This window comes from Ictidomys tridecemlineatus, chromosome 2, assembly GCF_052094955.1.
Source record: "Ictidomys tridecemlineatus isolate mIctTri1 chromosome 2, mIctTri1.hap1, whole genome shotgun sequence".
Classification (NCBI taxonomy): domain Eukaryota; kingdom Metazoa; phylum Chordata; class Mammalia; order Rodentia; family Sciuridae; genus Ictidomys; species Ictidomys tridecemlineatus.
In genome coordinates, this window is record NC_135478.1 from 195,577,480 (window position 1) to 195,604,529 (window position 27,050).

Below are 27,050 nucleotides of genomic sequence, written 5' to 3' on the forward strand. Positions count from 1 at the left end.
TGTTGGGGGGGGGGGTGTAAAAAAAAACACTTTCTCAGTCTTCTCGTGATTTTTTTAATCTATTCTGTGGAAAAAATATTGCTTACTACTTATTGCTGAAATGAAGGAACCTAAGGATTCTCAAGCTGAAGTTTTAAATTTTGTAAGTATTTCAACTACTTGCAAAATAATAACTTCAAGAACTTTATATGTACTAGAAACAATTGAGACCCTTCCACTTATGCACGGAAATTCTCCCAAGAGCCATGAAGCCAAAAAGGCTCAATAGAAACCATATCATGAAAATTGTTTTTTATCATATGTAAGTAAACTAAAAACACACTATTTTCCTTCTACTGGTCAAGAAGCTGCAATAATCATTTATTCCTAATAATTTTGATTTTACTAAAATATTCCAAAAGTGATTGACAAACCTGTGTTTGCTATCCATTTCATTTAGGTTTTTCCCCCCTATATCTTAGCAAAGATGTGGAATAATTTTTAAGATTCTAGAGAAGATTGTTTCCTTAGTGATGCTTAAAATTTATTTTTCCCAAGCAACCAGTGCATTTTTAAACATAGTTAAAACTTCTTCAATTGTTGAATCAACAAGTTGGTCAAATAAAGTTTTTAAATGGAACTTTTGAATCTTCATGTTGATGATCATCCTTATCCCCTGCCTGTCTAAAACCAGAATAATACATTGAATATAAATACATTTTCTCTTGTATTGAAGTTCTGTATGATCATGATGATTCTGATTTACAGAGGGAGCGTATAGATAATGTAGAAGTTTGGAAAAAGTGTGTCAGATCCAGAAAAAGTCCTGACATTTTGGATTTTTAAAAATTTATATCCTTGTTGGATGTTTGCTACATGTTTCATTTTGTTTTTCTTCTAAAGAAAAACAATTCAAGTCATTGTTCTGTACGTTTGTTAAAAACTTGAAAGCATTATTTCACTGGGAGGTTAGAAAGCAGAGGAGCGGGGCAACTGAAGCGTATTTCATCTCATGTTGAATTCTAGATTACAAAAGGATGGATCAGTTCACATAATGAAAGTCATAGGCTATGCATTAAAAATTTTAAAGAAAAAAAATGATTTTCCCTTTCTCACTCTCTTATTTGCTACAAGCCAAATGACTCCTAAGTGATCATGTTGATAAATAAACTCCAAAATAATAAGATTTATCTGTGGCAAGTATGTCCTGCAGCTAGAACCCATGAAGTTTTTATTGCCTGTTCTGCCACAATCTGTACTAATATGAGCCTCCAAATTCCATGACAAGTTCATGTATAAATGGATATAAATGATTGTCCAGATATACTGAAGGACTTTTATTAGAGATGGACATTTAACAGAATGACGAATGTTTCATCTGCAGATGGAAACTCATTAGTCAAACCAGTTATTGAGTTCTTACTTTAGAATTCTGTGTTTTTTTCCTCTGTAATATTTATATTGTTTTCTATGTGAAAATAGACTTCTCTCTAACATATATGAGATAAGAATAGATCAGTGCTCTTAATTGGGCTTCTTTGGTTAACTGTTGAGATTTCACATCTCAATCCCAAATTCATGGCTTTAAAATTGGTCTTTTATGTTAACTCTTTATTTTGCTGGAGTAATGTATAATGGTTAGCCGTTAGGTTTTTTTCCCTCTTTTTTTTTAAGAAAGTTTAATGTCCAAAAACAATACTACATAGACAACTTAATCTCATCTGCTATACATATGCTAAACATTGAAGCCCTCTATTGCTCCCAAAATGTTTTTAGTTGTATTGAATCAGAGAAACTCAGTCACCATCTTCAGATATTTTGACTTTCTGTAAACACACACACACACACACACACCACACATACACACATCTTCGATCCTTCCACTTAATAAAGAGTCTATACAAAAAAAACAATTCAACTACTTATTGTTAAATTTAGGAAATCTCAATTATCTCCTATGTTCATTGACTTTTTTAAAAATTCTTGAATAACTAACAAGACAGTAAAACCTAAAATGTGTGCAATGCTGTATACCACAATTATTTCCCAGGTTTGATATTGAAATAAGTAGTTTGGCATGGGCAACTAACACCAATTTAGATAATTCTATACAAATTTAAAGACATGAGATGCAAAGCCATGACTGTATTCCAGCATGTTCTTCTTCTCAGAAACATTTAAATCACCATCTTACACAGTACATATTGAAACTCAAATTTAAGTGTTTTATTTTTATGTACATTTTGTTTTGTCCAGAAATAAAATATCTAAATACAGACAGTGTAATGTTGTATATGTATAGCTTTCAACAATACTTGAGCTGAATAAATGCTTTGTACATTGTTTGTCTTTTTAATGGAGTTCACAGCTACATTGATAAAATGGATTCCTCATATCCTTTTTTTTTCTTTTTTAACCAATAACAAGCAGAGAGACAAGTACAATTTAATATTAATAAGCAGCTCAAATAACACTTGGTTAAACTATGTACAATACAAACCATTCATACAAATGAAGACTAGGATATTGAATTTGTTACAATATGTGTAGTAAAGATAAGACAGACACTTATAACTTACATGGTGTCTGCCAGGCATTTCCCTTCTTATATAATGATCAGAACTCTTTTAAGCAGCCTTAGCTGGTCTCAACTTCGCAAATGTCCAATGATTGGCGATGAAAGCTGTAATCCCAACATCTGCCCACATGTAAATTCCAAATGTTTGCTCATCTTTACTGAAAACAGGCTCCTTCCATAGGAAAAAAAAAAAAAAGAGCCATCTTGTATCACCTTGAATGTGCCTACCATATGCTGGAAAAAAGTTACTACACTTTGTTGTGTTCATAAAATAAAGAATACTGAGCTCTAAAGACACATTTTTTTTTTCCATTTTAACAAGCATATACTCCTACAGTAGTATTTACCAGTACAGCTACTCCAAGCAGTAGGAATGCATGATTGGGGATTATTGATTAGCATGGACTTTAAAAAGAGATTTCCATAACGGTGAATGTTAGAAACATTTTCTGTCTAGTTGATCCTTTCGTTTGCTGATAGTTTATCCTGAACCATTATGAGTCAAACAATGAAAGCCCTCTCAACCGATGACAGATGCAAGCTGAGATGTGCATGAGTGTGTGTTTGTGTACCTCTACATGTGAGGGTATGCCCTCAAGTATGACTTTAAAATCTGTGATGATTTACAACTATACTGAGAGATGAAGCTGACTGGGCAGAAATTACATCAGATTGTTTTCCACTAGTGGATTTGCAGCCAGTTGACAAGAGCAGCAGTGTAGACACATTCCAGGCAACAGATGTGACCTTCTTCTTTGAGGTAACAGCCCTGTCACATGACCTTTAATTCCTCAGGCTTCAGTCTCACCCTCTTGTTCATCCTCATCCGGAGGGGAAGTAAGGTGTGTCACTGTGGTAGTTGTAGTCGGGGCACACTTTCTGTACTAGTTTATAATCTGTACTATAAAAGGATATGTAAATACAGATCACCTTGAAGGGCTTGGAGCAGAGCCAGGACACATGACTTTGGGTCTGCTCCTGGTAACAGGTTTTGGAAGGGTCATAGTTGCAGAGTGTGTTCTTGGTAGCCTTGTCAACCTTTTCATATTCGATTCGACAGTTAAAGGACTTGGAATCTTTGGCATCAATCACGGTTTGTTGTGCCAAGTCGAATTCCACAATTTTTGTAGGGGGCACCAGGCTGACAGACACATTCCCTTGACCAGTGGAATTATGCCTGAAATAAACACTAAATGTCCCGTTTCCATGATCCACAATTTTCCCAGTAATCAATAGGTTCAGCTTCACTGTTTTGATGTTGGAATGAAAATCACCCCATCCAAACATTTTCTTAAACTTGCCCGTCTTAACAATGGGCCTTCTCTTGGCCCTGGGCCGAGGCTCTTGGAGGTCTGTGGAGTTCCTCAGCCAGTCCCAGAGGTCTTGTTCAGAATAAGGTTCTGGGGTGTCATATCGCAGGTCCAAATCTGTATCATTTTCTTTGCCACGAAAAGTCTGTGACAGGAGTCGGCTGATAGATAAGTCTTTGCTGCTTTCTGTCCATATGTGCTTCAGTGTGGATTTGCTGCTTCCCGACTTCAGAAGTTCTGACTTTCCACCGTTTGTTAAATTGGCACATGTGACCTAAAAATGGAACAGAAGATTGGCATTTATATCTCTGCATCTGAGATCACCTAACACACAGATCCAAGTCCTTTCTCAAAGCCTCAGAATTAAATGACACTTTTCGTTTTTAAAAGAGTCTTCAGTATCTGGCCAATATTTATTAAAATGTAACAAAGTGCCACTTCTATTTTTATATAATAGTAGAAGAGGAAAGGTATGGGTGGATAAAATCCACTAAACATGACTTAGTAATCTGTATAAAAACATTGACTAGTGGAGGAGAAGATTATCTAGCATGAGAAAACCAAATTAAATTCAAACATACATCAAACTAAATTAATTATTTCCAAACATCAAAATCCTAACACTTTAAAAATAAGTTTTATAAATCATTATGTTCTTTCTCTGCTTCAAAATTATCATAAACTTTAAAACAGGGATTCTCTTAAATATGTCAACTGACTCTCTAGATTTCCAATTGTCCATGCCATAGTTATATTTTAAAAAGAAATTTTGCAAAGGGATTCTAGTATAACTGGCCAAAATAAAATAATATGTGTATTATCTTAAACATCTGGCATATCATATAAAACAATGCTTTATCTTTTAAATTTGCTTTTAGTTGTAGATAGACATAATATCTTTATTTTATTTATTTATATGCAGTGCTAAGAATCAAACCCCAGTGCCTCACATATGCTAGGCAACCACTATACCACTGAGCCACATCCCAACCCCATAATGTTTTATCATAATGGACTTAAAACATAGTCTAGAAACAGCCATGTAAATTAAGACATCCAATACTCAATGACTTAGAGATAATTGACAGAGAAGCAAAACAACGCACAGTCAAAAGGTCAGTTCAGTTTAGATTGTGAGAGTTATATTAAAACATTGTTTTCCTAAAACCCCAGTCTTCACTGTTTCCGAAGAATTGATTACCCAACTAAACCAGAGATTCAGAGGAAACAGTGTCCCAATGGCTTCACTGGCCTAAAGTTGAAGCAGAGACTTGTAATCCTGACATAGAGGACTTAGGACAGAAATGAACACAAGGACCCAAAGGAGGCAAAACAGCCAATACAAGTAAACCATTTAAAATGAAGACTGACTGGTCTAGGTTAGGGATGCTGAAAGGAATCTCTAGGTACCCATTAAAAAGACAAGTTTCACTATAAACCTCCATTTTCAGGCGCCTGGAGAAACAGTCCTAAGAAACCTCTGCAGCCTATATTAGACATGATCCTTATTACCACTCCGCAGCCTCATTGGACTCTCTAGTAGCCTTACAAACTGTTATCAAAGTAAAAGGTCATTCCTGAAGAGCATTTAAAAGTCACACCCATTAGGAACTAGAGCTGCACTGTAGGGACCCCTCTATAGACTTAGCCATGCAGGTGTCTAGACTGGAAATGTCCTTTTATCAGCTACCAGAGTTGGAAGGAATCTATCCTAATCCCAGGGGGAGTAAGACCAAGGACTGCAGGGCCAGACTTCCTAGGATTCCTAGATCTGCACTTACAAATTGTGCACCCTTGTGATAAAGTCCTTTAAACTCCCTTTGCCTCTGTTTATTGTCTCTGTAAAGTGAAGGTGAAATGGTTTGGATGTGAGGTGTCACTCAAAAGGCCATGTGTGAGACAATGCAAAAAGATTTAGAGGACAAATGATTGAGTTATGAGAGCCTTAACCCAATTAGTGAGTTAATCCCCTGATGGGATTAACTGAGTGGTAACTAAAGGCAGGTAGGGTTGTGGCTGGATGAGGTGAGTATTGAGGCGCATGCCTTTGGGGTATATATTTTGTGAAGTTTCTCTCTTCTTCCTGATTATCATGTAAGCCACTTCCCTCTGCCACTCTCTTGTGCCATCCGGCCTCACCACAAGCCCTGAGGAATGGAGCTGGCTGTCTCTGGACTTAGACCTCTGAAACTGAACCTTCAAATAACTTTTCCTCCTCTAAAATTTTTCTGGTTTGTCTTTTAGTCACAGCACTGAAAAAGATGAGGTGTCTCTCTCATAGGGTTGCCATGAGTTTGAAGGAGCAAAGACATGTAACACATTAAAATAGTGGTTATCACATGGGAAGGCCACAATAAACTATCACTATGAATCCCAAAGTGATGTTCAAAGACACTTAGAGAAAGACCACCAAATAGTACTTATGGAGATTTGACCTGAGAGTAGCTTTACCTGAGATTGTGAAGCCAAATGCTGCAACTTGGATGGAATGGGACATAGATGCAAAGGGTCTTGATAATCTAAAAGTCTTTTAGATCTTATCATCCTGCTTATTTACAAATGCCTTTGGATCAATGAGCTTTCACCAAATGCTAGCAAATAGTTTCTTCCTTGTCCAGTTAATTCTGAGACAATGTGACACAGGACTATTCCCATCCAAAAAAGAATACCAGCCAAAGCTAGTCTATTCCCAAAAAATGCTGAGTTTAAGAAATCCTTCAAATTTATCCCAAGGCAAAATCATTGCATCTAAGATTAAATGAAGTTTTTATCATGAGTTTATGTGCTATGTCTGCACACTAAAAACCCAAGATTGAAACATTGGATAGGCTAACACAAACCTTCTCAAATAGCTTGCTAGCCTTCCTGCTGTATCTGCTGTGTAATCCCCAAATCAACAGCAATGCCTTCATGAAAGATAACAAGGCCATTGTGTGCAGAAGTTACCAAAAAAGAGACAAGCATAGACCAGTGGAGAATCACACCCTAATGATGGAATTGGGCTCAGAAAGAATGGAAAAATTAAGGTGGAGATAGATAGGGTCATATCTAAGGGAAGCACAGACCAGTCTTAGGCACATCGTCACTCTTCAAACTTTTAAACTTATCACCTACAAATATGAACCAACACTCTGGTAAGGTGTCCAAGATATCTATCAAATGGGATGCTTCAGATCTGGGGGGAAATGTTGGGAATTGAGAAAAGACTATCCTTGCTGCCACCTTTCTTTTACTTGGTACTTCTCCTTCACTTCTGCCCAACCTTTACATTGGTATCTCTCCTCTTTCCCTAGCACCCAAACTATTGCTTGCAGATTCTTGTCATGTCAAACATTATTCCAGAAGTGGAGCATATTCAAGCAATAAATGCCTAATAATAGCAAAATGGTTGCTTTAGAAAAAATAATTTTTCAACATTGACTGGATATTATGTCCCAAAGGGATAAAAATTGGAGGAGGATGTTCTTTGGGAGAGAAGGATTGTGTATAGGAATGTATAAGGGGAAAGCATGCAATTACCCTCCTTTCCTCTTTGTGTGATGACAAAGCCAGTCTACTATGAGGCAATTTTTACTATTTTATCAAAAGAGAAATCCATAGTAGATACAAAGATTAATATTATTTCATTAGAATTACAAAACTAATAGAAACAATTAAAATTTTCCTACTTATTCCCTGAATGAAGTGCACTTCAAAATATACCATTTTTCTATAACACAGAGTAGCTGTAACATAAAATTTAAAATTAACATTAACTGATAAGAGTAGTACAAATCTTTTAGGTTTGAAGGTTTAAGTGTGGTGTTTGTGTATGTGTGTGTTTGTGTGTGTGTGATTCATTTTGTTTTAATAAAATTTGATTGGTTAAACAACCAGATCTGTAATTGCCTAATTATATGATATTGTCCTTATTACAATCCCTATATTTATGCTTTAATATAAAAATGCTTATTTTCTGATTTTTCCTTAGAATTAGGTAGTTTCCCACAGGCAAAGACAAGTGCAGGTATGCGGGTAGCAGCTTAGGACTTACACCTCAGCAGCTGCACAGAACTGTAACAAAGTGCTTCTGTGATGCTCTCGCTAACAAAACCGTACTGAAATTGCCTCAAAGAAGGAAAGGAGAAGATTTTAGAATGTGAGTTATCAGCAGAATGTAGGGAATGAAAGGAAAAAATTAGGAGACATGGGAGTTACAATCTCAAGGAGGAAGAGGCACTCTATTCAAAAGGATGCTAGGACTCAAACAAGCAAACCAGACTCTGATTTCCAGCAGAATCGCAGTTGTTTGGTTCTGAGTTTCCTCTCTGCAGCTGTAGAGATTGTGAGTGTGGCTCTGTAGTTACACTGTTTCAACCTCAGGCCAGAATCAGATCCTTTGGAGCTGTGTGCTGTGCACAAGTCACCTGACTTATTTAAATGTTTGATTTCTCTTCTACACTCTAGGAGAACACCCACCTCACCCCCCTCAGAGGGTAGCTGTGAGGATTAAATAGGACACTTCACTTAAAGCAATCAGAACAGGCCTGGCATGTGGGGAGTGTTCAACATTAGAATCCCTAGCTGTTATTTGTCATTACATGTTTTTAGAAACTCCGGGATGAATACCTTATGTATGTGAATAACTTATGATAGCATTTGAGAGTATAAAAGATTGATAAGAAAATTTCTCTTTAACTTAACCATAAACATAAGGCAAACAAAAAATAAATCATAGCAAGCAAGGGTTGAGGAGGGGTAAATAGGGAGTAAACAATGTAAAGTTTCAGTTAAGCAAGAATTCTAGAGATATGCTATTCAACATTGTATCTGTAGCCAGCAATGCTGTATTGTACACTTGGAAACTTAAGAGGGTAGATCTAGTAAGTGTTCTTGCTAAAGTAAAACACATTTAAATAAAAATTTTAAAAAATTTTCTTACTTAAGCCATAAGCATATATTGAACCCTAATCAAATGTGTACTGAGATGTGGGGGAGTTGGGGGGAGCTTATAATTTTAAAGGCTGCTGTGACAACCTAACAAATATGGCAGGTTGAATAGGTAGCAAAGCTCCAGTTAACAAAGGATGGGCATAAGTTCAACTGTGAAACAGCTCAGCTACCAAACACAATGCATGCATTTGCCTTCAATGGGGCGACATGAAAAGCAGCGAGCAGTGCTGAGTGTCAAGAGGGCTCTGAACATCTGCTTGAGTACAGAATCAGAGCGGGTCTCAGCTATAATTACCAGCACAATCTTGAATATTCTTATTCTCTCTTCCCTTTGCTTTCACTCAGATTAGAAAAGGAGTTGGGAGAGGTCTAAAACAAGGTATCAATCATGAAAAAACAGAAAGTGTCCTTAGCAAAGTCCCCAGACCTGTTTAATATTAACAACCTTGGTTAATTTCATTCTAAAACTAGGTAGTGAGACTCCAGTAATACCAAGTTAAATAGAGAAATAGAGAGCTCTTAAGGAGTCTACCATGGGGGATCATTTAAGCAAATCACAGTGTGATTCTACCAGCCTGACATATTGAGAAGTCAGAGTCGAAGTAGAAAGAGAAGGACAACAGAAGAAAGGATCCTTAGATCAAGGAGTTAAGAAATACTTGGGAGTTCAGCAGATAGAGAACAGGTCAGAGGAGTTCTTCTAAACATAATTAACAAAACTAACCAAAAGCATAGAACTGAGAAGAGACATGTCAAATTTAAGAGTGAAAAATAACTCCTTACCATCTAACTGAAATTTTGTATCCTTTGACAAACATCTCCCTACCCACTGCACTCATATCCATTTTACTCTCTGTTCCTAAGAATGTATTTATTACACTCCACATATAAATGAGATCATGCTGAAGGGAGATTTTAAGTGCTGTCACCCTATTCTCTCTCTCTCTCTCTCTCTCTCTCTCTCTCTCTCTCTCTCTCTCTCTCTCTCTCTCCCCACACACACACACACACACACACACACACACACACACACATATATAGAGAGAGATATAGATATAGATATTATATATATATTTGTGCATATAAATATATCAAAATACCATGTTGTAGATACATACACATTTTGACTTATCAAATAGAAAGAAAAAGAAAAGAAAAGAAAGTTAAAAAATAACAAAGAAAGGAAAAAAGGAAAGGGGATGGAGGAAGAAAGAAAATAATGAAGGAAGGAATAAAAGGAAGGATGAAAGAAAAATAGTTCCTTACTGCAGAAGTTCAAGAGCTTTGCCAGTGAAAATAGAATTTGGCAGAGGTAGGCTAGGGCAAAATTGCAAAGGTCCTGCTAAAACTTTATTTAATCTTAATCTCAAAGGTAATGGTGAACCACTAAATTTTGTTTTGTTTGTTTTCAAGTAATCTATCCTAGCTCTAGAAGAATCATTGGTTGGACACTGAAGGGGGAATTAGTAGAGAAAGACTTGAGGGAAGAGAGACTAAATAACTGCAATACTTCATTTGAGAGAACAAGGAGCCTGAACTAAGCAGTGGCAGAGAAAGATAGAAAGAATAGAGAGAGATAGAAGAGATATTTTCAGACATAGGAGTAGTTCAATTGGATGTTTTATTGGCTAAAGAGAAACATAAAAGATGAGCAAGGTGGTGCATGCCTGAAATCCCAGCTACTTGAGAGGCTGAGGCAGGAGGATTGCAAGGCTTGACTATGTGACTTGGCAAGACTCTATATCCAAATAAAAACATATAGCTCTGGGGGTGTAGCTCAGTGATAGAGTGCTTTCCTGGTATGCACAAGGTCCTATGTTTGATCCCCAGTACCACATACACACACAAAGAAAAGAAACATGAAAAGATTGATAGATAGCAAGTTTGCTTGCACCTGTAACAAATACAGTGCTAAGAAGAGAGCTGGAGAATAAAATGAAGGACATTGGAAGCTGAAGTGGCTGCATGTAATTCTGATAGTGCCATTCAAAAGGTAGATGGTAAAATGAGTTTTATGGATCTGGAGAAGGAAGGGAAGTATCGATGTTGCTTTTGTAGTGTGAGTGGATGATATTGTGCAGGTAGAGCAAGTTGACTACGAATAACCTTATTAGAAGCTAGATGTTTATGGAGGTAAAGAGATCATGCAAAATGAAAAATAAGGGCAACCTGCTTAACACATCTACTCCCAGATGCAATCAGGAATCATTGACTCTCTCCTTCTATCATATTGCTTTACATCTTAAAAGATTTCAATTTTTAAAGAAGTAAATATAAACATAACATTGACATAGATATTGAGCCTTACTGAATAAATGACATCAATATAAAAGAAAACCTTATACTCAGAGCACTCTCAACTGATGGTTTTACAGATATATTAAAATATTTTATTTCTAAAGGTTGCCTAAAGTTCTTTCGCCATCAGCATATCTGAGTGATAATAGAAGCGGTGGGGATTATGGCATAAAGATGGCAAAATCAAACCTCACCACTTCTAATTAGCACAATTCCGCCATTCTAATAAAATTTTTTTTCTATAATATACAATGAAAACACCAAATACAGTTCCCAACGAAATATTACTTTCCATATAAAATGCAGCCAATGTACATTTCAAAGGAGCTTCTCTCCAGTCCAATGACATCATTTCCATAAAGTTCATCTATCCTTTGTCTCCTGGTTTTAGAAATGCTGAGCATCATAAAGATTTCTAACACAATTAAATGTATGCATTTTAAAGTATATGTGTCTTTTGAGAGTTCCAAAAATAGGAGCAAAGACAAGGGTCAGTTCCTCAAATCTGAGCAGAGACAGAGCCTGGACCTAACATCAAATGTGTGTATGTAGAATGGTATCTGTGTGGGGGACAGGGAGCAAAAACTAACCACCTGATGGTGCAAGCATGAGCACATGGTGAGTCACCAGACTTTCATCTAAAACCTTTTTTATGAGTCTTCATACTTTCTCACTGCTTCATCAACTATCTTTTCATTATGGGATTCCACACATATCAATACGCTATCTTTAAAAATATTGTTGAAAAATCATTTTTGGAGAATAAACCATTTCTCACCTTCACTCCCATGTCACTATGCTCTGGCTTTCTAAAAATATTCTCTCCTTTCTATAAACTATGTCCAACTAGAGGCATTTCTAGACATCTATATGCCTCTTTTAACAAAAGAGGAATGAAATGCCCCTTAATTTCTACCAACTTGTGAATTTTATCATTGATCTATTATTGTTCAATATAAATAATATCACGATTGCTTAAAAAATTGTATTTCCTCAAATGTAAAAATATATAAAGGTAAATAAAAATTTTAAACAAATTGATGCCTAAACAATATTGCTCACCAGTGAATAATTAATCAACCAAAATAGTCTAGCTCCAACTACAACTTCATATTAGCAGTTTTATGATTAGTTATGTTGAATATCTGTTACACAATATTAACTACTATTGGTTAAAGGGATACTATATGCCTGACTTTGTAATTAGCAGATACATGATTGTATATCATTTACATACCACATACAAACACATACATACACACATTTCAGCTTACAGATGGAAATTTGGAATTTCAATTAGTGCTTTCATTTACTGATCATTACTGGTAAATGAAAGAGCTACTTCTTAGTTATTCCATAGAGTATGTCTTTTATTTTTAAAAATTATTTAATCATAGATTCTACCTAAATGTATGCTTATCAAAACGTCCAAATATTATAGGATTTTATTAAATAAAAACTGAAAACTTTTTGTCATCATTACCCACTGCTCCAGTACAGTCTCAAGCTTCTCTTCAGAGATGAAACCTTTCAGCATTTTAATAAACTTTGTTCCTAAATATTGTCACCACTTTTTTATTTATAAATATTTTACATACATAGTAATATATTTTGTGAATCACATTATATATTTTCCAATTAGCAACATCTCTTATATTTGCTTCTCTGCTAGTATATTCAAATACATTACATCCTTATTTTAGACTTGAATATAGAATTCTGTAATATGAGTATAACATACTTGTGCTTTTTATTTCACTTATGTGTGAAAGAGCCTTAATTCTTACATCATTTCAACGCCCGGTCACATAGCTATTTTTGACTTTATTCTATTAGTTCCTCTGCTCACTTTTGTTTCAAATATCCCCCAGGTGGAGGATTTTCATTTTTCTGGGTGTACTGGTTTGTGTGATTCTTTCAGAAAGAGTTCTTAGGGGATAAACTACCTGAATTATCCATATCTAAAAATGTCTTTATTGGACACAGATGGACACTTGGTATAAACATTCACTTTTTCTTTATTCATTTTGTTCTGTTTCTATCCACACATCTTAAGATGTTGTCTATCCTAGGCATTCTGAAATTTTACATGCTGAGTTACGTGTGCTGGGCTTTCTTTAATTCTTTTCTTAAATGCTATGGATAAAACCAAGCAGATATTTATATGTATTAGGGTCATTTTTCTAAAATTCTCCCAAGAAGACTGTAAATTCTTTGAGGTATGTTTTCTATCATGTGCCATTGTGTACCTTGGGGGAGAGAGTGCCTAGCCTAGAGTAAGTATTCAATATGTTCACTGCATGGTTTAGATTCTTACCTATATCATTTTTCAAAAGTGAAGGTTCATTGACTCTTTAGTCACAATCACGATTTGGGAGGAACATGTGACCCTCAGAGATTTCTCTCTTATGAATTCAGAGACTACATTTCATTAACAATACCCAGAATGCCTGTATTATACATGACAAACCAGAGGAATGGGTGTTTAGTACATCAAAAATACATTGCTTCTTTTAAGTCACAACTATAAGTAGATATCACCTCAAGCCTATTAAGATGGCTATTATCAAACACCAAATGATACAAATGTGAATAAAAATGTGGAGAAAAGGAACCCTTGTGCAATGTCAGTGAGACAGCAATGGTTATTAAAGTCATGAAAAATAAAGATTCCTCAAAAAACTACAAATAGAACTACCACTTAATAAAGAAATCTGAGTTCTGGCGTATATCCAAAGGAAATGATTTTGGTATCCTAAAGAGATATACACATCCCTATGTTCAGTGCAGCATTTTACTAATCAAGATATAGAACTGACCTGAGTATATTATCAGTGATTGAATACATAGAGAAAATTCACACACACACACACACACACACACACACACACACAATGTATTATTATGCAACTTTAAGAGAGAGGAAAACCCTTAAATAAAATGTCATGTGCAACAAGATGGATGAAGCTAGAGGACATTATGATAAGTATACACAGAAAGACAATTAACTGTATGACCTCACTTGTAGGTGGAAACTGAAGAAGTCAAACTCAGAGAGAACAGATGGTAATTGCCAGGGCCTGGTGACAGGGGAAATGGGAAGATTCTGGTCAAAAGGAACAAATTTTCAGTTATAAGATAAATAAGTTCTGAAGTTCTGATGTGCAGCATGGTGACTATAGTTAGTAAGAACGCATTATATACTTAAATGTCTGCTAAGAGAGTAGATCTTCACCAGGAAAAAAAAAATGTTAATTATGTGAGGTCATGGGTATGTTAATTAACTTGATGGTGGAAATCATTTCCTAATGTAAACATGTATCAAAACATCACAGTGTATACCTTAAATATATACAATTTTTATTTGTGAATAAAAGGAAAATAACACTTTTACCTTGCTAAAGCCTAAAATACATTAATTGATTAAAAATTTTAAAAACAAACAAAAACAAGAGTAACAACAATAATAAAATACATCATTTTCTTCAGCTACAAAGCAGTGCTTCATTAACAGTGGAAAAGCTTCATTAACAGGGGGAAAACAGAAAAGAAGTTTTGTCTCTTCCTTAACCCAGTAGGTGCTGGGAAGCTGAATTGCAAAACAACTTAACTAAGAAATGGGCTTTGCATCAGAGATTACAAGTCTAAATCCAATTTTGCTACTTCTTCATTAACTACACAAGTTCCTCCAATGGTAAAATGGAGATGATACCTTAACTCTTTGGGATTTTGTGAAGATGCTTTCTTTGTAGCACATATCACAGTATAAAATGAATGCCTGTATATTTATTCTTCTTGTCTCACAGACTTATTAGAAAATCTGTGTGTGTGTGTGTGTGTGTGTGTGTGTGTGTGTGTGTGCATACACATATAATTCTGGGTTAAATCAGAGAAAATTATACACATTTAATTTCTTTAGTTTTTTATATACTAAAGCATAATTAGAGATGCTACATATAAAACGTTGAAATATAGGGTTATACATGGTTTGAGCTCAATGCATGAGAGCTATTGGGCTGAGTTAAGTTATAAAAGGCTAAAGAAAAAGGAAAATAACACTTTAAGAATGTACACTACTAATCTATTCCTGTCTTCTGAGTAAAGACATTATATGTGCTCAAATGGTTCAAATAAGTTGCAATGAAAGTGAGTAAGATGGTAACAACTCTGAGGTGAGGTTAGATATAAATGGTGGTGGAAAACCTTGCTCATTACATTAAAATTAGCATGGGCAAATATGAATCATAATGTAACATGTCTTTAAGAGAAGACCCATAGATCTGCCTAGACATTAAACTCCATCCTCAAAAGTTAGAAACATGTTATGTTTCTAATGGCTTGAAAAATCCTCAAAGAGCTAAGAATTTTAGGTATGTTCAATAAGATGAACTCATCATGCCTTGGAGAGTGACACATTTCTAACACAGGGTACCAGGTGTTCCATTAGAGTATTGCATTGAAGATTGATTCCAATTATGAGCAATTGTGCTCCTCTCTAGTTTGTATAACTATAATAAATATCTTTCCCTTTCATTCTTTTTTCTGTAGTTACTCTTATGAAAATTATCATGAAAATATTCTTGGTTGTTTAATACTGAGGGAAAACGTGCTTTGTGAAGAGCCATAGACTGCTGCTACGGATAAATAGAATTTTTCATTCTATGAAAATATTACCCTTCATTCACGCTCACTTTATAAACAGATACACATACACATAACTTTTGACACACAGTCACATTAATATTGATGAGAAATTAGAATTATTAGTCTACATGGCCTCACTTAGCCATTCTTTCAAAACATAATTACAGATTATTCAGGTTTTCGTTGCAAAAGTTGCTTCTCTTGTTAATAAATGTATGACATTCCATTAACAGGGATAAAATAACCCAGATAAAACAGTTAATATTTTATATTGCTTCCTTTTAAAATTTATAAGGAGTGTCTCATGTGAGGGCCCCTGGGTACATGGTTATAATAAGGAACCAAACATTCAAAATAACATATTGGGAGACTATTTCTTCACTAAAATGAAGCCACTGCAGCATCATTTTTTTTCATTATATATAAAAAGATTTGAATTTTTCAGTAAATCCAGATGACTTTAAACAGGAGAAATGTCCTACATATAGGGAGAGCTTCTGTCTATCTGAATCAGAGGTCAACATGAGAGATTGACCATTGCAAGGCCTATTTTGTGAATGCTAATGTACAAATTTATAGCTTCTTAAAGTCAAACAAAGTACAGATCTGTCTAGGATAAACCAAATGAGGAAGGACTGATTTACCTTCTTCTATGTTTTTGGTATGCCTTGTTCCTCACAGATTCATGTGCTAGAAACCTATTCCCCAGTATATTTGGAGATGGTAAACTTTTGAAGAGGTAGGGCTTGGAAGGAGGTATCACTACATTCAACATCAATAAATACGCACATTATGAAAGTAGGTTAGGTCTCGCAGACTAGATAAGTTACTGAAGATGGGTTGGTGCAAAATGACATCACCCCACATGTTTGGTCTTCTCTGCATGGGTATTGTCTTTTCATGCAATGTCACCAGCCATGTTATAACACAACATGAGGCTCTCACAGCTGTGGCCACCCAAGTTTGGACCTTTCAAACTCCAAAATCATATTCTAGAATAAAACTCTTTCCTATATAAAAGCCTAGACTTATGTATTTTATTATAGCAACATGAACAGATGAAGACATCTTCCAACCCTATTTCCAGCCACCTATGTGTATATATGTTCTCATATAAGACAGGGGTGCATGAAAACATACTGAGTAGCAATAATGCACTTAATACAATAGGGACTCAAATTCCTGAGGAAATAGTGACTTTGATATTTTTTGATACAATAAGCCTACTCAATACTCTCTGTTGTCCAGAGGTTGGTTTGGAAAGCTTTCAATTAAAAAAAAAGAATAATTATGTAAATGAACTGATGGAGACCAGTTGCAAGGAGATATCAGCCATAGGATGCTTAGATCTTGGATTCATTAAAAAATTTTTCTCAAGTCTCTATTTTATCCAACTAGAGTGCTTGGACACTGCTCAGAATTTCCCAGAGGTAGGTGGACAATAAGCCAGTCAACCCACAAATACAAAAAGGGGAAAGATTCTGGAAATGTAGTCCCTCCACACTCCTATAAAAGCCCTGTGAACTGGGATTCTCTGACTATATGAAGAGCAGTAAAGCCAATATTCTGCAGTAGTATTGTCTAGAAAAAGAGAAAGTTTATTAGAGAGAATTGATCCCCCTCATTTATTCAACAAAGATTGGTGGCACTAGAGTTGCAATTTTATGAAGACTTTAACATTAAATAAATAAATATTTTAAAATCATGCTTTGGTTAGTGCAAAAGGTGTTAAAAACATATCCAACCTAGAGCACCAGGTCCCACAATGAGCTCTTAAGCATAGCTCTGGAAAGACACTACTTTGCTGAGATGACTTCAAGTATTACAATGCACACAAAAGAACTATTCCCTTGAAAATTCCTAAACTAACATGCTTTTCCAAATGCCTGGCCTACAAAGATTCCTAACACTGGATAACTGTGGTCTAATCTCTGCCAGCTGTGAATCACAAGCAATTGCGCTCCATGAGTCTGAGCAAGATGTCCGTTTTTCACCAGTCCTCTCTCTTCTTCCAAGTTCTTTTTTTGGGGGGAGGGGGGAGGGGTTACCAGATATTGAATTCGGGGGCACTCAGCCACTGAGCTACATCCTCAACCCTATTTTACATTTTATTTAAAGACAAGATCTTACTGAGTTGCTTAGCACCTTGCTTTTGCTGAGGCTGGCTTTGAACTTGTGATCCTCCTGCCTCAGCCTCCCAATGAGCTGAGATCACAGGCATGTACCACTGCACCCAACTTTCCAGTTTCTTAAAATATGACATGTAGAATCTCATACTTAAGAGCCAGGTGCTAAGGGGGGAAAAATGTGCTATATGAGAAGTCACAATAAGGAGATCCGGTGAAAATTAATTAGCAGTCAGAACTGGAAGATTCCTGTTCCCTTCCTTTAATCACCTTAAAATAGAAGAACTAAAAGAAGGACAGATTATTAGGGGAGAATTTTCTCCCCTGTGGGTGCCTACACACACCTCCTAGTTCTGAGGGACAGTTTAATTACCCTTTCCAAAAGAGCTGGGTAATACTCCAACTGCCACTAGAGGGCATAGGTAGGATACATGTCCTTGCTCAAGCTGCTGAAAGTCAGACAAAATTGAGTTACTAGAGGTACCAGGGCACTTTCAATAAAGACCATGGACAAAGAACCTTTGTAGTAACTGCTGGCTGATACAATTCCTGGGAGCTGCCTCTTCTGTGACTTGCAGAGACCAGTAAAGAGATGCTGTTGCTCAAAGAACTCCTACTAGGAGTGCTGGCCAACTGAAAAAGCTAGAGTACACCCCGTGTTTCTGATAGAGGGTGTGCTCAATGATAAGATATTTATATTTGTTTGCGCCTTTGGAAAGTAATCTGGATCAATGTAGCACTTGTCAATGTCTCCAGACTCATCTTGGCCATGCTTCCCTTTGGTCACATGATTCTGCTCACATCAAATATTTTCATGTGACCTTTCTTCCAACCTTGAGACATTTGTATGGGCTACCTTTCCTTCTTGCTGCTACATATTCGCTTTTGCTAAGTTAACTCTTCATCCTCTTGCTCTACATAAACCTCTTTTTCATAGGAATCACAAATCCTCTTTTAGTATTCTGTTCTGTTCCTTCATAAATGCAATACACAATGTGGGAATACACACACACACACATACACACCCACACACACATACACACACACACACACACACACTCTTAATTTTTTTTCACTGGACTGTGAACTATCATCTCCATGAGAGATCCATCTCATGCCTTGTTCCCAGGGTTTTGTTGTTGTTGTTGTTTTGCTGTATATTATACAATAACAGATACCAAGTAGGTACTCTACAGTTGAATGAATAAATACATATTTGAGTTGAGTGCCTACTCACACACAATGAAATCACTTTGCAGATGAGCTTGCCCTAGAAGCAGATAATCAGCTCACTTTCTGGCATAGATAAATGTGCTTATATTGTAATCCTTCATGGTGGCTTTATGCAATTCTGTAAGTGTGCAGAGTAATGCAAAATAAAAAATGGTATTTTACTAGAAAAACATGAATGACTGCTACAGGCCATGATAACTAACCAGGAATGTACTTTTAAAAAAATTCCCAAGTTCATTTTCCTTTGATTTGGAAGAAGAGCAAATAAAAGCAAAAATGTCTAGATCAACATAGAACTATATTTTTACAAATGGGAGAAAAACTTGGTGAAATTATGAGTGTAATCTCTTGTGTGGCAAGAAAATTAGCATCAGCCCCTAAATTTTATTCCACAAATTTCCAGATATTTGATCCTAAGATTTTAATGAAAGAAATACAGATGGGATTCTAAAAGCAGAGATTCCTTCAACAGAGCCTGCTAAACTTTCTGGGGGCATTTTGGTTGTAATACTCAGATGGACACTTGTGTTGACAAATACTAATTGCTTTAAAACAGGCAGTTAGGCATATGTTAAGTCTATTTCTTTGCACAAATGTCCATTTACTTGAGAAATGTAGTAAGTTTTTGAAATGTAAAGCAATAGGACCAATTTTATGGTTATGTTTGCAAAGGCTTAAAATGGAGCTATCAAGTGTCCATTAACAGCATACATTAAAATGATATTAAAAATGTGAGACTTGAAGGCACTTTGGGGCTTTACTCTATAGACTTGACAAAATAGACTGGACAAAATATAAATAAACAGTTTGACTGTGACATCTTTGCTTTGTGGTCGTGTATGGAAAATCCATACACGTATTGTGGACTGCTAGAACCACAAGTCATTTGAAGCAGGAAGGGGCCTTTGAAAATATTTTAAAACTTGGAAATCTGAGTCCCATAGTGCTGAAGTAACTTGTGTGAGGCTACCAAGAAGATCAGGGACAGTTCAAAAGTATGGTGATGGCTTCTGAGCCTCCAGCCCACTCCTCATGTTCCAGGGGTTTTCTTTATTGAAAAATCAGTGCTTAATGTCTCCTTCAGAGTTTACCAAAGCTCTGAAAATCAGGGGGTTGCAATAAAATGAGAAACTAGCACATCTTTGAGAAGAGTCTCTTCAACATGGGAAAAGAAGGGACAATAGAAATTTGGCCTCATTTTCAACTCTAAAACAAAAAGATACTTAACCAGTGCATTGTAAGTACAGTTCAGAAGCCTCTGGGTTGACTGGGGACACAAACCTATGCTCAGTCCTTCCCAGGCTTGAGTCTGAACAATGACTGCCAGGAGGGAGGAGAGAATTACACTGAGAAGGATTGCCCCAGGTTCTCAGCCAAGCAAAATGACAACACAAAGGGAATATTCTTCAGGCTCTAAAGGGGAAAGTGTTTCGCATGTGCTTCCAAACATCCCATTAGAACCTATTTTTAGAAGATTTTTTTTTTCTTATTTCTTTATTTAGAAGTTTTATTTTTAAGAAGGAAAAAACACAAAAAAACAAAAAGTACGTCATATTCTCTCTTCCATTCTGGAAAAATAAATAAGTCAATCAATCAGCAAGAATTTAAGTAACTATGATTTTAATTACTTTCCAAATTTACTTCGAGGAAGTCATTGTGCTCATCTCAAATCCATCTGTAAGCCAATTCTCTCCATTTAACCTACATCATTACTTTTTAACCTTCTTAAGGATAAAGGTTTTAGTATTTTGGAGCCTCTTTCCTGCTACAAACTTTGGAAGTCAGTGATTCTCAACAGGGACTACGAAAGCAAACCCAGGGTACCATGAGCTGTAATATATACTGAGGATCATGTTGGCATTAGCAATTGGGGTGGGAGAATGTCATAGTATTAAATAGCACATTTCAAGTGTACCACCTATTTCCTTTTAGTCAAAATGTTTATGTTGTCGTTCTATATTATGTGAAAGGAAGGCATGAGATTTATGTGTTTTTCCTCAAAGTGAGGCCGGTTTGGAATAATAAAGAAATGCATTTAAAAATAAAACTAAAACTTTCTCCAAGTAATCTTGGTTGTTTAAATAGACTGCAAGGAAAGTCCATCTTAATTAGAATCTGCACAGAAAGCAGTATTTATGTTTGTATTTTTGCAACTTGTATTGATAAAATTTCCAAGTTACAAAATGTGAATAGAAACGTACATATGCTATATATATATATATATATATATATATATATATATATATATATATATATTCATAATTGATTTCAATCCATCATCTTACTTCATTTCTCTTTCTCTCAGATGACTTCATTGTTCTTTCTTTCACATAAGCATATTTGTATGTATGCATATATTTTCCTGAGCCATTTAGAGGGTAAATTGGAGGCATCATATTCATTTGCCCTTACAGAGGTCCTGAAATAGTTCAGAACAAAAATTACATTCTCATGTGTAACTATAATATAACTATCAAAATTAGAAAATTATCCTTGGTACATAACTATAATTTAATCTAGAGTTGGTATTCAAATTCCATCTGTTATTTAAATAATATCCTTTTATTCTTGGTAATTTTTCTGACCCAGGATCCCATCCAGAATCATGAATGGAATTTAGTTGCTGTGACCTCTCAGAGCTCTCTTTTCTATTTCTTGACCTTTAAGAGCCTAGGCTGGATGAATTCTAAAATGCTCCCCATTTGGATTGCATGGATGTCAATCACAAATCATTTTGTAAAAACATTGCAGAACCTTAGGTTGACAAAGATGTTAGCAGAGAACATGTATTTCTTGATTTGAGAGCTTAGGAAGCAATGATTTTTTGTAGTTGCAGAGAGAATATTGCAGTTATTATGCTATATCATAGCCTTGTAAGTCATTTAGACTACTTAATGTGATTTTACAGGTAATTAATTTGCATTATATACAATAGTTTTAGTATTAAGGACAATACAATCATTAAATCATGTCATTTTGTGGGCTCCTTCATTTCACAGTTTGGTTAAATGAGGCTAATGTTTTAAAAAATCTATTTTCTGGGTTCACTGAACTGATCTATCAGTCTGAGGATAGCATTGCAGTTATGTATCACTTAATGATGGAGAACTACATCATTAGGTGATTTCGTCATTGTGCAAACATCACAGTCACTTAGATGAACCTAGATGGTGAAGGTCAGTCACTTGAGGTGGCTGGCCTCTTGATGCAATCAAGAGACAGGTAAACATGAGGTAGACGAAACTGCTGACAATGTAACAGCATACTGTTTTACCATGAACTTTTCTTTTTTTAATAAGGAGGAAGAATTTGCTCAAAAATTATGATAAAATTATAGTCTAGCAAATGCATAAACCAGTAACAGAGTCATTATTTTCATTATCAAGTATGCACTGTACACAGTGGTGTGTATTTGTGTGTGTGTGTGTGAGCACGCACATGTGTGTGTGGCTACTGATCCAACTCAGGGTCTTGCACCATTTTATTTTTATATGTCTGGAAGTGCAGTAGGTTTCTTTCAGCAGCATAGTCACAAGCATTTGAGTAATGCATTGCCTACAACTTTAGGAGGGCTATGGCATCACTAAGTGGTAAGAATTCTTCAATTCCATTGTACTCCTGTGGAACAACTATTGTGTATGCAGTTCATTGTTGGCCAAAACATCAGCATATTGGCATATGATGGTATGCATCTTAAACCTAAGACTTTAAAAATAATATTCACAGTATCTCAGACACATACCCAGTAAATATAGTTATCTCATACTAGACAAAGGTGCCAAAAGCATACAGTGAAGAAAAGATATCCTCTCCAACAAATGGTACTGGGAAAACTGAGAACCCTTATGCAGCAAAATGAAATTAAACCTGTATCTCTCACCCTGCACAAAACTCAACTCAAAGTGGATCAAGGACCCAGTAATTAGACCAGAGACTGCACATAATAGAAGGAAAAGTAGGCCCAAATCTTCATAATAGCGGCTTAGGACCTGACTTCCTTAACAAGACTCCTAAAGTGCAAGAAACAAAATCAAGAATCAATAAATGGTATGGATTCAAACTAAAAAGATTCTTCTCAGCAAAAGAAACAATCAATGAAGTGAAACAAGAACCTAAAGAATGGGAGCAAAGTTTTGCCACACACATATCAGATAGAGCTCTAATCACCATGATATAAAAGAACTCAGAAAACATTTAACACCAAACAAAACCAAATGATGCAATCAACAAATGGTCTAAGGGAATGAGCAGAGACTTCACAGATGAAGATATACAATCGATCAACAAATTTATGAAAAAATGTTCAACATCTCTAGTAATTAGAGAAACACAAATCGAAACTACTCTAAGATTTCATCTCACTGCATTTAGAATGGCAATTATCAAGAATTCAAACAGTAAGTGCTGGTGAGGATGTGGGGTAAAAGATACACTGATTCATTGCTGGTGGGATTGCAGAATGGTGCAACTACTTTGGAAAGCAGTATGGAGATTCCTTACAAAATGTGGAATGGAACCACTATTTGACCCAACTATCCCACTCCTCAGTCTAAATCCAAAGGACTTAAAATCAGCATGCTACAGTGAAACAGCCACCTCAATATTTATAGCAGCTCAATTCACAATAGCTAAACTGAGAGCACAGCCTGGACATCCTTCAACAGAAGAATGGATAAAGAAACTGTAGTATATATACACAATGGAATATTATACAGCCTTAAAGAAAAATAAAATTATGGCATTTATAGGTAAATGAATGGAGCTGAAGAATATCATGCTAAGCAAAGTATGCTAATCCCAAGGAACCAAATGCCAAATGTCTTCTCTGATAAGTGGATGCTGATCCATAATGGGGGAGGGGGCAAGGGAAAAATGGAGAAACTTTGGATGGAGCAGAGGGGAGGGAGAGACAGAGAGGGGATGGGGGGATGGAATGAGATGGACATTATTACCCCTAGGTATGGGTATGATTTCACAAATAGTGTGACTCTACATCATGTGCAGTCAGAGAAATAAAAAGTTATGTTCCATTTGTGTAAAACATAAAATTAAATTCATTTTTAAAATGATATTTATGGTATCTATTATTTTCATCACACATTAGCACATTTTGTGAGTGAACAGATTTCCAACAGGCCTCTTGAGAGATAGACATCAGTAACCCAATGGTAGAAAGGAGCAAAGCAAGGCCCAGTGCCTAAGAGACTTCCATAGAAGCACACATTCAAGGAAGCAGCATTTGGATTCTCTACTGGCTCTTCTCGTCTAAATTTACAAGGTTGTTTCACAGTTATACCCCCTCTACCCCAAAGATCAAATTGTATAACCTATTGCCATTTAAACAAGAGCTTGCACCACAGTGGTTCAGCTCCTTAAATAAATCAAGAATGGACATTTGACCAACCAAGTAGAGGTATTTTCAACCTTCCATCCTGGATATGGAATTTTAAGTCTCAGTATAATCTGAATCATTCCCCAAACAGAGCTAACAAGCAGATCACAATACACCAGGTGCTCAGTTATATGGACACCTGTTGTATCTCCAATAGGGACTTTATAGTCAAATGATGATTAATTTCAAAGTCATAACCTCTTGAATATAAATTTTATCATTCTAAATTAAAGATAATAATACCTTTGTCCCAGCACTATTTTTGAAATTAGAAAAAAAATGCATCTGAAGAGTTACTTTTCCATAAATGGTAGTTGTTAATAATATTTAAGTTTTATTCATCAAGAGGGCTATGTTGATCCATGTACTTAACTTTGTATGAAAGAATTTTGTTTTCATAATTTAAATTAAGATATAAAAAATTGCACATTTGAGGTAGCGAGGCACAGTATTAAGAACACAGGACTTGGATCCAGGCTGAAGCTCTCCAACTGGCTCAAACCAGATGCCCTTGCCAATGGAAACTGTCTAAATGGTAACTTTTCAAGTCTTTCTGCCAACCAAAGTCCTGTTATGTTTTTGAAGTCATTATGCTACAACATAATTTTCATTAATATTTTGAATTTCAGAATGTGAAATTATGAATTTGCACATAGATTTTTGGTTGTTGTTGCTGCTGTTCTTTCAGTAACACAGGAAGAAAACATATCCCCCAATGTCCCTGTCAGGGTTGTGCCATCCAAGCCATGACATTTTTGATCTATGCTTTACAGAGCATCCCATTAGAGTTTCAGAGAAACCCTTACTTTTTATTATGTCAACGACACCTTGCTGGCCTGGAGCCATCACCAGCTCTCAGAGCGCTGAACCATGGAGCAATATCGCTGTAACCAGGCCAAATAGGCCATGACCTTACAGGCTGTAAAGCAGTCATTATGTCCTATTAACTCCAAAATCTGCACTTAGCATATTTTAAAACAACTATCCAGTTGCACTACAGAGGTATATCTGCCAAATGAATAATTAGATTTTTAAGAGACTATAAAGGGAACCAAAATGCTTTCTACAGTGCCAAAAACAAAGTCAATTCAGATTTTATTTTCTCTCCTCCCATGTTTTTATCTCCACTCTTTGGCAGTCGAACCAAAAATATTTCAATAACAGATAGACTTCTGTTCCACAATTCACCATTAAAAAACCAAGTCTGGGTTGATGGCACGTAGGTGCCAAGGCATTCTGTGCTGTGAACTGGAGGCTGCTGTGGCATACAGCTGAGGAGAGAGCTGGGGACAGTTGGCACCTAATATTGCTGTGATTGGGGGAAGTGATTACAAAGAGAGTTTTAGAAAATGTAAAATGACTGAATGAGCCACTTAAATGTCAAAGCTCAGAAGAGATTTGCTTTTGTGGTTTAAAATTTAAGTGTTTTCTTCCCCCCTACTCCAACTCCCTGGGGATGTCTAAGTAACTCATTTCATACAGCTTTAATGGCAGAGATGCAAGTGACTTTAGAAAGATTTGGAAGAGGATTGAAATGTAACTATATAAAATATCCTATTAACTCTTGCCCCCCATTTTACATTTTGAGGAAGATTTTTTAACTAAACTCTTGAAGCTTAGGACCAATGATGTCATTAAACATTTTTCACTTCAGTGAATTGTAAGTCTGGAAAATTTGCAACTACTCTTTTCAGCAGGGGATTAAACTTTCAGGGAATAAATTAAATTGGGTTAAAATGTCTAACAGAGTTTTCAGATGAGTGCTTTATTCAAGTAGCACAGAGACATGTTAACTCTGAAATGAAACTCTAGTTAGGTAAATAACGTTTGTCAAGAACCAATTGCTCAGGTGCTATACTGCTCTAAGCCTACTTTATTAATATTGGGTTGTGATCTTCAGTACAGGTGCAGAAAGGAATTGTAAATGCAATTAAATCTGAGATAGAAGGCCACACAAATATGTTCTAATCACAAGCTGGGTTCAAGTCTGCTTTACATATAATATGTGCAAAGAAAGGTCTCTTTTTCACATTAAGTATGACTGCATAAATGCTCTATTTTGAGAGAAAACGTATTTCAAGGAGAAATGCAAAAGAAGAGCAGTTCCACATCATCTGGAATGTTATAAACACCTAAAGAAGTCCTGTGACAGGAGCACATTAATGTATTATTAGCTATTAATAGTTATGGCTTTTTAAACTCTGACCCTTTGAGCCAAAAATAATGTCCATTGGTAAGGTTCTGTGTGCATGCATATACATGTGTATACATACTTAATTTTTGTATGCATATATATATAGAGAGAGAGACAGAGACAGATAGACACACATACACACACACATACACATAGAGATCTGCACATACACATTCAATTTAAAACTTTTTATGGTTTAATATTTATTAGAAAGATCTAAAATCCATTACTCTCCAAGCCATTTTAAATTAGACATGAATGCTGTAAAATCAAGAAGCATTTAATTATTAAATGATATTCACAGGTGATAAACCAAGTAAGTTTGTTACATGCTATATATTCTAGCAGCATCCCTGAGAGGAGG

General features: G+C 35.7%; 1 protein-coding gene across 1 annotated transcript in view; it reads right to left on the reverse strand.

Moving 5' to 3' along the window:
- Positions 1-2,183: 2,183 nt before the first annotated feature.
- The window catches only part of Nxph1 (neurexophilin 1), a 289,149-nt gene continuing 264,282 nt past the window's right edge, over positions 2,184-27,050 (reverse strand). The window contains exon 3 of the mRNA XM_005331777.4: positions 2,184-4,141. Within this exon, the coding sequence (XP_005331834.1) occupies positions 3,380-4,141 (762 nt within the window). The 3' untranslated portion in view covers positions 2,184-3,379. The remainder of the gene's footprint in view (positions 4,142-27,050) is intronic.